The sequence below is a fragment of the Aegilops tauschii genome, chromosome 4 (genome assembly GCF_002575655.3).
Source record: "Aegilops tauschii subsp. strangulata cultivar AL8/78 chromosome 4, Aet v6.0, whole genome shotgun sequence".
Classification (NCBI taxonomy): Eukaryota; Viridiplantae; Streptophyta; class Magnoliopsida; order Poales; family Poaceae; genus Aegilops; species Aegilops tauschii.
In genome coordinates, this window is record NC_053038.3 from 509,195,716 (window position 1) to 509,207,113 (window position 11,398).

The 11,398-nt window shown below is 45.4% G+C and overlaps 1 protein-coding gene and 1 pseudogene across 1 annotated transcript; both read right to left on the minus strand.

Moving 5' to 3' along the window:
• Nucleotides 1–671: 671 nt before the first annotated feature.
• LOC109735560 (uncharacterized) lies at nt 672–3,970 on the minus strand (annotated as a pseudogene).
• A 1,664-nt stretch (nt 3,971–5,634) lies between these two features.
• LOC109735549 (uncharacterized) lies at nt 5,635–10,017 on the minus strand. The gene is made up of 4 exons (XM_020294768.4): nt 9,752–10,017; nt 9,371–9,662; nt 6,268–6,918; nt 5,635–6,172 (listed from the first exon to the last, which is right to left on the minus strand). The coding sequence occupies exons 1-4, from the start codon at nt 10,015–10,017 to the stop codon at nt 5,855–5,857; spliced, it is 1,527 nt and encodes a 508-aa protein (XP_020150357.1). The 3' UTR covers nt 5,635–5,854.
• Nucleotides 10,018–11,398: the final 1,381 nt, after the last annotated feature.

Genomic DNA, 11,398 nt, shown 5'->3' on the forward strand with positions numbered 1-11,398 from the left:
ATTATATGAGTTATGTATGTTGGTGACCGAATGTTGTTCGGAGTTCCGGATGAGATCACGGACATGACGAGGAACTCCGGAATGGTCCGGAGATAAAGTTTGATATATGGGATAATAGTGTTTGGTTTCCGGAAGGGTTCCGGAATTCACCGGAAGGGGTTCCGGATGTTTCCCGAAATGTTTGGGTACGAGAACACTTTATTTGGGCCAAAGGGGAAAGCCCATAAGGTTTTTGGAAGGCGCAAAAGGAAGTTTTGCGGAGTCCAGGGGCCAGACGCCAGGGTCCCTGGCATTTGGGTCCAGACGCCGGGAACCCTGGCGTCTGGCCCTGGAGTCCGAGAAGGACTCTTGCCTTTCGGGTGAAACCGACTTTGTGGAGGCTTTTACTCCAAGTTTCGACCCCAAGGCTCAACATATAAATAGAGGGGCTGGGCTAGCACCAAAGACACATAAAGAAACACCAAGCCATGTGCCGGCAACCCCGTCCCCTCTAGTTTATCCTCCATCATAGTTTTCGTAGTGCTTAGGCGAAGCCCTGCGGAGATTGTTCTTCACCAACACCGTCACCACGCCGTCGGGAATCAGGGCTATGCCGACGGCCTGGGCCGTCGGCATAGGGGTTGATTCCGGTAGTGAGAGCCAAAACAATCATCACGATTACCGAAAAACAACTACCAGGCTTCGTCGCGACCGGCTGTATAATGTATCACTTCTTGTATAATTCGCAGGTGACGGTACATTCTCTGACGAGGTTGCATTCGGCAACGGTGCATGCGTCTTTCAGATATCTGCTACCATAGACCAACTCATGACGACAACCTGCTGGAATGAACACCTTATCCTTGATCCTGCTCTTGACAGTGGCAATGGTGTCTGCTCGCGCAACCTCCACGGTTATCGTCTTGCCCCTGGGGATCCTAGAGAATATCTGTATCTTCTTCTGGGAGAAATATTCCTCCAGCCTGTCGATGAATATGTCGGTGAGCACCGTCTTAGAAGTAAACACAGCTCGCAGCAGCGCAACTACCTACAATACCACCAAAATTATTAATAGAAACACTAGCAAACTGAATTACCAATTGTTAGTTGTGCAATACTACTCCCTCCGTCCGGAAATACTCCATTTCTAAGACAAGTATTTTCAGACGGAGGGAGTAGTTCACATGCTAGACTACCTCGGGCTTCCTGATGGAAATGTCCATCTCCAGTACCATATCCTTGTTTCTCCCGCACCAATGCTTCATCAGAGACATGGCAGATGCCTGATGTATAAGTAGATCATCGCCTACGACGTACTCCCTCTGTCCCATAATGTAAGAAGTTTTTTCACACTACACTACCTTCCATCTTCAACAAGCTCGGGATGGCAGCAAAAACATGCTAACTCTGGCATCGTGTCCTTCCGACACTGGCAATCTAGCGCCCGACACACGAGGTTGCTCAAAGCATCGAACGGTCTGAGGCTTGGATTCAGCAACTTGTCCTGGTGAGAGCACCTGTTAAGCACCCAGCCTCGTCGAGATCGGTAACACTTTTATAGAGATTGTTGAGGCACCTGCCAAGATGGGGAGTGCTAGCCCCTGTGTTCTTGATAACAGAGCTGATAGGGTAAGCCAGGAAACCGAGGAGCAGGTCGGCGAAGTCATGGTTGCATTCTGCATACATGACCTTCTTTTGGTCGGTGTGATAGAAGATCTTGATCTTGCTTTCTGGTGAAGAGCCTGCAGAGTATTGATCGGACGGTAGCGTTTTCTGATTGATGATGATCTGTTTCATAGAAGCACCAGCAGCCTTATGATAGTCGGTTGGCAAATTTGGTAGAAATGCATCAGTGAGTACGGTATCTGAAGAAAGGGAGGCGTTGAACATGAACAAAACCTACATCAAAAGCAAGTACAAACTATTAGAAAAAAAGAAGATTCTACTCTGATCCTAGCAACGTCGTACGTAGTAAATCGATGATCTTACGTCTCCCAGCTAACGCTCACTTCGACCTCCTCAAAGCCATGGCCGATCCCATGGGAACCGAACGCTTGAGGCAGCGACTGCAAGCTGCTAGTAGATGCCGGTTTGATTTTCATGCCATCACTGATGACAAACCGTTCTTTGCGGCTTACAAACGTCTCTGTGCTGCCTGCTTGGTTGTAGACATGCAGGAGTCTGGCGATGGCTACGCAGCATTTGGAGCCCTGGATAGGACTTCGTTGCAGCAACTGTTAGCTGACTTACAGAGCCTGACAAAGTGACAAACATATATAGTCAGTCAGGTAAATCGATGAGAATAGCTGAAAGAGTACTCTATCTGAAAGCACATTCAGATCATAGCATATACTCCAAGTCCAAGAGGATATGTATACGTACTCGAACTCGTCGGTGTGAGCGGGCGTGAGAAGCATGCCATGGCAGGCCTCAACCTTGAGCAGCCTGCTGTCCCTGAGGCGCTCGACGCTGTCGCAGAGGTTGGACAGGCATCCTGGCGATGCCGCGCCTGCCGAGCAGGACTGGACGGCGGAGAGCGGCAGCGTGAGGAAGGTGAGGAGGACATCGACGAAGTCGGAGCATGCGTCGGCGAACAGGACGCGGTTCCGGGACCTGTCCACGGCGAGGTTGATCTTGATGGAGTCCATAGTCAGGGTGGAGTCCAAGGGGCCAGGCGACAGAATACAGGTTTTTTTTTGCGAGATACAGAATACAGGTGGCCCACGGCGTGTTTTAACTTTAAGTACCGGAGAGAAAGAAATAACGTAACACATGGGGACTGATGAGCAAAATAACACAAGAGGACGTATCGTCCAGTGCACCGGCGTAATTCATGCACCCAATGCGTCGATGCTGGACGAGCCATTGGATAGAAAACAAAGGGAGATGAGCTGGCCAGAAAAATGGATAGTTGGCATATTTGACAAACAGTCCTTCTATTGTTCAGAAAAAAAAAACGCACTCCATATCTCACATTCTCGTTCTTACATCAATAAAGTTGTTTGCTTATTTATTTTTTGTCTAAATAAAACCTGGTCATATATTTTGAATTCGAAGTCTGATTTTGGAACTGTTTTGACTGACATCTTTGTTTTAATGAGATCTTTGAGCATGCATCAAGTTTTGAGTAGAGTTCAAAAGGCAAAAAAAAATCACTCGTTTTGTGCTTGAGGCAAAAAAAAAAAAAAAAAAACTGGACGTACATTTTTACTGATAGGAGTGATAGATGTGGAGTGTGGGTTGATTTTTATAAAGCGAAGGGTTGTCTCAGCAAAAATGGTATAGTCAGGCTTGTGACCAAATCTGGGCCATTCTTTTCTCATATGTTGTCCCAAAAGCTACTGGTGCATTGGTTGCACAGATTAGCTCTTTTTTTTTAGAGAGAATGTTGCACAGATTAGCTCGGTGCATAGGATATGTTCTCACCTCTACAGATCGATCGACGGAAACCTCTCCGTAGGTTCGATCAAACTATTCAGCGCTTCAGGCGACCCATTAGCTTGGTCGCTAGCAATACCAATTTTGCACCTACAGCAAAATTTGACTGTTCGTGATCCCTACAGTTGTATCAATCGACTTATTTTATATTTCGAATGTCTTTTTTATTGAAAGCCAATTTTTCTAATTTCAAAAGATAATTAATTTGAAAAGTTTATAATATGTAAAAAAATCATGAATTTGACGAATGCTCACGGATTTGAAAATATTTCATGATTTAAAAAATAAACCGCAACCTCAAAAAAGGCTCACTAATCTGAAGAAAGTTCATGAATTTGGAAAAAGATTGTGAACTTGAAACTTGCTCATAAATGTGAAAAAATTCATGATATAGAAAAAGTTCATGAACTCTAAAAAGTTCATGAATTTGGAAAAAGTTCGTGAAATTTAAATAAAATCATGAATTTGAACAGGTTCAGTTTTTCAAACAATTTCATATATTTGGAAAAAGCAAACGAATTTGAAAAAAAAATTCACAATTCATGGATTTGAAAAAAACGTCCACAGACTTGAAAAAGTCATGAATTAAGGAAAAGTCCCAAAATTCAAAAAGGTTCATGATTTTAAAAGTGTTCATGATTTTGCGAAAAGTGCATGAACTTGTAAAAAATCATGAATTCAAAAAAGTTGACAAACTAGAAAAATATTTTTCACAATTTTCAAAAAGATCATGAATTTAAAGAGGAAATGTTAACTCAATTTAAAATAAAAAAAATAAAAGAAATTCAGAAATGAAGAAAGAAACAGGAAAAAAGAAACAGGAAAACCAAATAGAAAACCAGAAAAAAGCCGATGATAAAAAGTACAGCAGGAAGAAAAAAATTGGGTTGGAAGCGTGAACTATGGCCGAGTTCATATGCAACATGGCAATTTGCCATGGTTATGAAGAGTAAATTTGCCATGTTGCAAAAGAAATTGCACGGTATATAAAGTGAAATTGCCATTGTCTATAAAAGTAAATTTGCCGAGGCAACATGGCAAATGTAAGGTACATTTGTCATCATCTGTAAAGTACAATTACAATGACCCTTAAAGTAAATTGCCATAATTGCGGAAAAATTAGTGGCATAAAAATGATTTCCATTTGCCATGGTTTCAAGATGCATGAACTATGGCCGTGTTGCAATTATTTTGTATGCCAGCATGAGTCCTAGCTTCATTTTACAATCTACTAGCTGCGTTTGATGGTGAAAATATGTGAAAACCCTGACAAGAAGGATCAAATGAGCCGGCCGGTTGGCTGCACTACCTAGATTATCACGGACAAGGATGGACGCTGCCCCTACAACCTACACAAATGGACAAAAAGGAAAAAAACTGCGTCCGTTTGCGTCGGCGCGTTGGAATTTGTCCTCACAGCTCAGACACCTGATCGTTTGCAAGCGCACTGGTCTACATACCATTACAGGAGGGACCCACTGTGACTGGATGGAAAGGAGCCACAACAAGCACCACCACTCACCAGGTGGCGCAACTGCCGATGAAAATCGCACCGACTACGGTCATAGCGGATGATGACGGTGTCTTTGATGTCGTTTCCTTGTCGAGGCATCGTTGTTGCAATTGGCGTCATCAGGCTCGGGATGTTTCGGGGAAAACCCTAGATCTGGGTCTCCCGGATCGGACGATGATGGCGTTCTTAGTAGCGCTTTCCCTCATGGGGGCATCGTTTTGGAGCAAGGGATGGCTGGAGGTGACAAGAGGAGGAGCGGTGCTTCATCACACACATTGATGGGATCGGATCTCGATGGCAAGGCGCTCTGGAGATTAGGCGTTTAATGTGCGATGATGGACTCACGCAGGAGGTCGACGCTGTCTGGCGTCGTGGTGGCGTCGGCGGCAGCTAGACCGGGCAAGGTTCATGCAGCAGTACAGCTCTGAAGATGGATTGGTGGCAGATGGCTGCGGCGGTCTCATAACCGGTAGGCGTCCTGGTTGAGGAGCACGCCGGACTGGTGGATGCCCATACCCGGCAAGCGTCCTGGTTGGGACCTCAGGTCTTAGATGTTAGGTTTGGTTGCGAGGTCTGTGGCTCAGACTATCTGCGCCCCTTCATCAAGTGGAATAGATGTAGCAATTGATGTTGCTTAGATGGTGGCTTTAGTCTTATTGTTGTATGACTTTGTAAGTTGATGCAGAGGCCGGGGGTCTTCCTCCTTTTCTAAAAAAACCAGAAATGCATTTGCCCTTTGAAAATCTAAGATCTACTGAACAACAACAAAATGAACGCATGACCAGGCACTAAAAACAACCAGTTTTCCAGCCACTAAAAACACGAGTTGAAGGAAAAGTATGCCTCTTCCAACCCCAAAAAGAGCCAAAACAACAAAACGATTGCACAACCAGCTGTCTTCGTCGCGACCGGCTATATAATCTATCACTTGTAGAACTCGCAGGTGATGGTACATTCTCTGACGAGGTTGCACTCGGCAACGGTGCACGAGTCTTTCAGATATCTGCTACCGTAGACCAACTCATGCCGACATCCTGCTGGAATGGACACCTTATCCTTGATCCTGCTCTTGACAGTGGCAATGGTGTCGGCTCTCGCAACCTCCACGGTTATGGTCTTACCCTTGGCGATCTTAGCGAATATCTGTATCTTCTTCTGGGAGAAATGTTCCTCCAGCCTGTCGATGAATACGTCGGTGAGCACCGCCTTCGAGGTAAGCATCGCTCTCAGCAGCGCAAGAGCCTGCAACATATATAACGAAAATCAATTACAAAAACGCCAGCAAACTGAATTACCCAGTTCGTAGATACGTTCTGCAATAGTTTAATCTTGATTACCTCCGGCTTCCCGATGGTAATGTCCATTTCCAGTACCATAACCTTGTTTCTCCCACACCAATGCTTCATCACAGACATGGCAGAGCCCTGATGTACAAGTAGATCATCATCCACTACATACCTCCCGCTCTCAACAAGCTCACGACGGAAGCAGTACGGTAATATATCATCCTTGGGGCAGCCGCAGTTAAGGGCCGCATGGCACGTCATGTTGCTCAAAGCGATAAACGGCATAGCACTTGGATCCAGTAACATCATAGGGGCGAGGCATCTTGTGAAGCACTTAGCATTGAGGAGATCGGTGACGCTTCCATAGAGATTGTCGAACCACCTTCCAAGATGGCAAGTGCCAGGCCCCGTGGTTTTGATCACACAGCTGATGGGGTAAGTCAAGAATCCAAGGAGCAGGTCGATGAACTCATGGTTGCATTCCGCATACATGACCTTCTTCTCGCGGGTGTCGAAGAAGACCTTGATCTTACTTTCTTGTGAAAAACCTGCAGCATCTTGATCGGACGGTAGAATTTTGTGATTGATACTCGGCTTCACTTTCACGGTAGCACGAGCAGCCTTATCATCGGTTCCATTTGCAAGAAATGCATCAGTGAGTACTGTATTTGATGAAGGAGAGGCCTTCAGCATGGACAAAACCTGAATCTCAAACGAGTCCAGAACTAGAGATCAGTACTGAAAAATGATTCCGGTTTTCTCTACTAACAATCTCGGGATTGACTACATGTCAATCGACTGAACATCATATTTGGTCAGTCACCTTTTGCCTCTTTGCGATTTCTTTGGGCCGTGACTATTAGGAGCAGGTAATGACGCCACCGTCGGAGCTAATGCATGCAAGGACGACTCCCCTCCCATAATGTTGCCGCATAAATATAGTACATCAACTTAATTGCTGTCTACCGGCACATGCATACATGGAAAGCAGCTCCATATGTAACTGTATATTAAGAGCACACCTATGTATGTATGCACGGCGGAGGCCAAAATACAACACATCCCGTCCACGTAGCTCATATTAAAAAGAAAGAAAGATAAAGAGCGCATAACAAGCTACACAAATATCAGTCAACTACTTACCACAAACATATAATAGTGATATTATAGAAAAATGAGCATATAATAGTGATATTTCCACAAAAAACGTTTTCTGAAAAGTAATGGATTAGTGACATTGGTGTTATCCTTACAAAAGAAAAGGAAATGAAAACTAAAACAAAATCAAAATCAAAAAAATAATTAAAAATAAAACAATATAAAAAATGAATTTTTCTATAGAAGAATGAATTCGTGGCATTGGTATTACCCTTTCAGAAGAAAGAAAAAAAAAATCAAAATAATGAAGTTTTCTTAAAAAATGAGACCCTTTAAAAACAAAGAAAAACATTTCAAAACTTGCACTCAACTTGCATTATTTGAAATATGCAAAGAATAAGCATATAATAGTGCAATTTTCACATTCAACTATAATATACACACATATTATTTAGTACTTGCATTTATATTTACACATACAAAAATAAATCTAAAACAAATAGTAAAGAAGTTGCATAAAATATACACACAAATTGCGCTTTTTGCCAATATGCATACAATAGTGAAGCTTTCAAACAAAAGTTTCCTAAGGAGGAGTGGATTAGTGGCATTGTTATTAACTTACGGAAGAATAAAATAATAACTAAAAAATCAAAATAGTGAAGTTTTGTAGGAAAAATGATTTAGTGACATTAGTATTACCCTTTAAAAAGAAACAAAAACTTGCATGCCACTTTGCATTGAAATTGCGCATTTAGCAGTATGCAAAGAATATATAATAGTGCAATCTTTCCATGTACTTTATAGTATTTGTGCGTATACATTTACACTGAACCAACATCCCAAAATTCCACATTCTACTATAATTCACACACATACTATTTAGTACTTGCATTTATACTTAAACACATAAAAATAATCTAAAACAAACAAGAACGAAATTTGCCAAAATATACGCACAATAGTGAAACTTTTGCAAAAGTTTCCTCATGAGAAATGAATTAGTGGCATTGTTATTAACTTAAAGAAGAATAAAACAATAACTAAAAGATCAAAATGATGAAATTTTATAGAAAAAAGAAATATTGACATTGGTATTACCCTTTCGAAAGAAAGAAAGAAAAACCTTGCACTAAAATTGCACATTTCGCAGTATGCAAAGAATAATTACATAATAGTGCAATCTTTCCATGTTCTTTATAGTATTTTGTGCGTATACATTTACATTGACCCAACATGCAAAAATTCGACAAAAAAAAACTGACCATAAAGAAAAATAAAAACCAAAGCAAAAACAAATAAAAGCAGAAAAGAACAAAAGGGGTAGAGAGGCGGGCCAACAACTCACAAAATAACAAAAAATAACTAATAAAGGAAAGATAAAAATAAAAAACGCATAGAAACAGAAAGCAGAAATAAAAAATGAAGAAAAATACCCACAAAAGAAACAAACAAAGGGAGAGAGATGAAGGCTGGATCACGCTCTTAACGGGCTTCTGTCTAGTGGCAATCAACTGATCCAAATATGCAATCAGTCGAAACAAACAAGCGCAGTGTAACAAGTAGCACAGGCAGAAAAAAAATGCAGCACGAATCAGAAAGCAAAAATCAACGGCCATAAAAATTGACTGACCCAAATTTATAATTCAGGCAACTTACAAGTAGCTAAAGTGCAAAAAAATGACTCAAGACAAAAAAGAAACAAAAACACATAAAAAGAAAAAAAAAATAGCATGAGCCGGTTTTCTTTAGACGACTATCAAATAGCAAAAGCATCATAAAATTTCTCTTTAAGTTTAAACTGGCACTGCCCAAGAAACACGCGGATTAGTATTTTTCGTCCGTCTGTCATCGGTCTAGTGATTAGTACTCATGCTAATTAAGCAAGATTGCATGTGTCGGCTGCATGCACGTTGTACTGCTCGTCAAGTGCATATGACAGTGGGAAGAAATCGACTGACCCTAACATAAATTTTCAGTCCATTGAAAAGTAGCTAAAGTGAACAATCTCATATTGATGCGACGTCACATATACATACTAAAAAAAACTTATTACCTGCTCCCATCCAACCAACTGTTCGACCACCTCAAAGCTATGGACGGTCCCATCAGAACCAAACGCCTGCGGCAGGGACTGCATGCTGCTGGTGGATGCTGGCTTGATTCTCATGTCATCACTGATCACAAACCGTTGTTTGTCATCTACAAAGTCTGTAATCGTGCCTATCCTGCCCACTTGCTCGAAGACATGCAAAACTCTAGCCATGATTAGCCAACACTTGCAGGAACTGTGAGATGACAAGCCGAGCCTGGCCCCTCCGGGAGGGATGTGAGTGGACTTGCACCACCTGGCAATAGATCAGGAAAAATAGAATTAATTAGTTCTTTTCACTGCAAAAAACGGAGGGCCGATAGGGCATAGGGTATATATACATACCAGAACTCATCGGTGTGAGCAGGCGTGAGAAGCATGCCATGGCAGGCCTCAACCTTCAGCAGCCTACTGTTGCTGAGGCGCTCCACGCCGTCGCAGAGGTTGGAGAGGCAACCCGGTGATGGCGCGCCTGCGGGGCAGCACTGGAGGGCGGAGAGCGGCAGAGTGAGGAAGGAGAGGAGCACGTCGACGAAGTCGGAGCCGGCGTCGGCGAACAACACACGGTTGCAGGACTTGTCCACGGCCAGCTTGATGTTGATGGCGGCCATGCTAGTTCAGGTGGAGTCCAAGGGGTGAGGCAGGGAAATGCCGGTGCCCAGTGGCCTGCTGCGGCTTGTTTAAGTACCGAGGAGGAGATCACGCACGCATGGGGAACTGATCAGCAAGTGATTAAAGTGTGACGCCTTGGGAATCGGAAGAGGTGATTAAAAGTGGTCCTCGAATCCGATGAGGCCAAAGCTTTAAGAGCATCTGCAGCCGTTGGCCCCCCGAGAGGCGCTAAAAATCGTCGCCTCGGGGCGTACCGACGCTAAACCGCGTGCTGGGACGTGATGCTTCCCGGTCGTCGCGCCCACGTTTTTTTGAAAAACAAAATCCGGCCCCATATTCGCACAAATAAGGCGCCAATTTAACCAAACTTCGGCGAGTTCATAAAATATTTTACAAAAAAAGAAAAAAAACACTACTAGACAAGCCGTCGCCCTTGCCGTTCCTCGCCGCCCGCCGCCCTGAAGCTCTACATGCCGAGGAGCCTGTAGAACTGTGTGTAGTCGCCGCCGTCGCCGCCGCCGTCCCTGCTGCTCCCCTGCCCAGGGTCGCCTAGGTGTTGCGGGTTGGACGGTCCGGGGGCGTCCTCTTCCTCGTCGCTGTCGAGAATCACCACGTCGTTCTCGTCCTCGTGCCCACGCTGGCGGGCGGCTATCTCCTGCAGGGCTCAGTGCTGCCGGACCATCTCGTTGCGGAGGTGGTCGTCTCGCGCCCACTTTAGGGCGGCCTTGTTGGAGAAGCCGGACCGGGCTATGGCTTCGTACTCCGCGGGAAGGGTGGACTCCACCTTCGGCCTGACGAGACGGGCAGAGGTGGGGGAGGACTCGGCGATGCGGACGCCGCAGCTGCGGGTGCGCCGGCTGATCGGCGCGTCCTGGGGCTCCGGCTTGACAGGGAGGAGGAAGGGAGAGCCAGACGAGCGGCCGGACGAGGAGGAGGACGCCGTGTCCATGCGTCTCGGCGTCCACGAGCTCCCACGCCGGCGGGAGAAGGTGGGGGAAGCGGGGTACTCCAGTCTCGGCGTGTTGTCGCCCTCGATGTACTCGAGGACGGCGTCCAGCGTGCGGCCGGGCACGCCCCACCATCGGCGGCGCCCGTCGGCGTTGAGCCTCCCGGAGGGGACGACGCTGTTGGTGGCCTCGAGCTGCTCGGCGTGGCGACGACGAAAGTACGGCTCCCACAGCGAGTTGTCGGGGTGTACCTCAGCCCTTCTCTCGCCGCCTGCGGCAGAGAGGCATGGATACGGGCGATCTCCGCACGACACGGCGCCCCGGTGGGCGGCGGCGGCACCGGGACCCCGCCGGCGCTTATCCTCCACGCCCCGGGCACCCGCATGTCCGGCGGGACCGGGTACTCTGCCTCATAGAGAAGCGGGGCTTCGTC

Bases quoted from the DNA above. Each gene is read 5' to 3' on its own strand.
- LOC109735549 (XM_020294768.4), bottom strand. From the start codon at position 10,017: ATGGCCGCCATCAACATCAAGCTGGCCGTGGACAAGTCCTGCAACCGT. The intron at 9,663-9,751 runs GTATGTATATAT...ATCTATTGCCAG, and splicing joins GCTCACACCGATGAGTTCTG to GTGGTGCAAGTCCACTCACA. The intron at 6,919-9,370 runs GTAATAAGTTTT...TTTGAGATTCAG, and splicing joins AGTTGGTTGGATGGGAGCAG to GTTTTGTCCATGCTGAAGGC.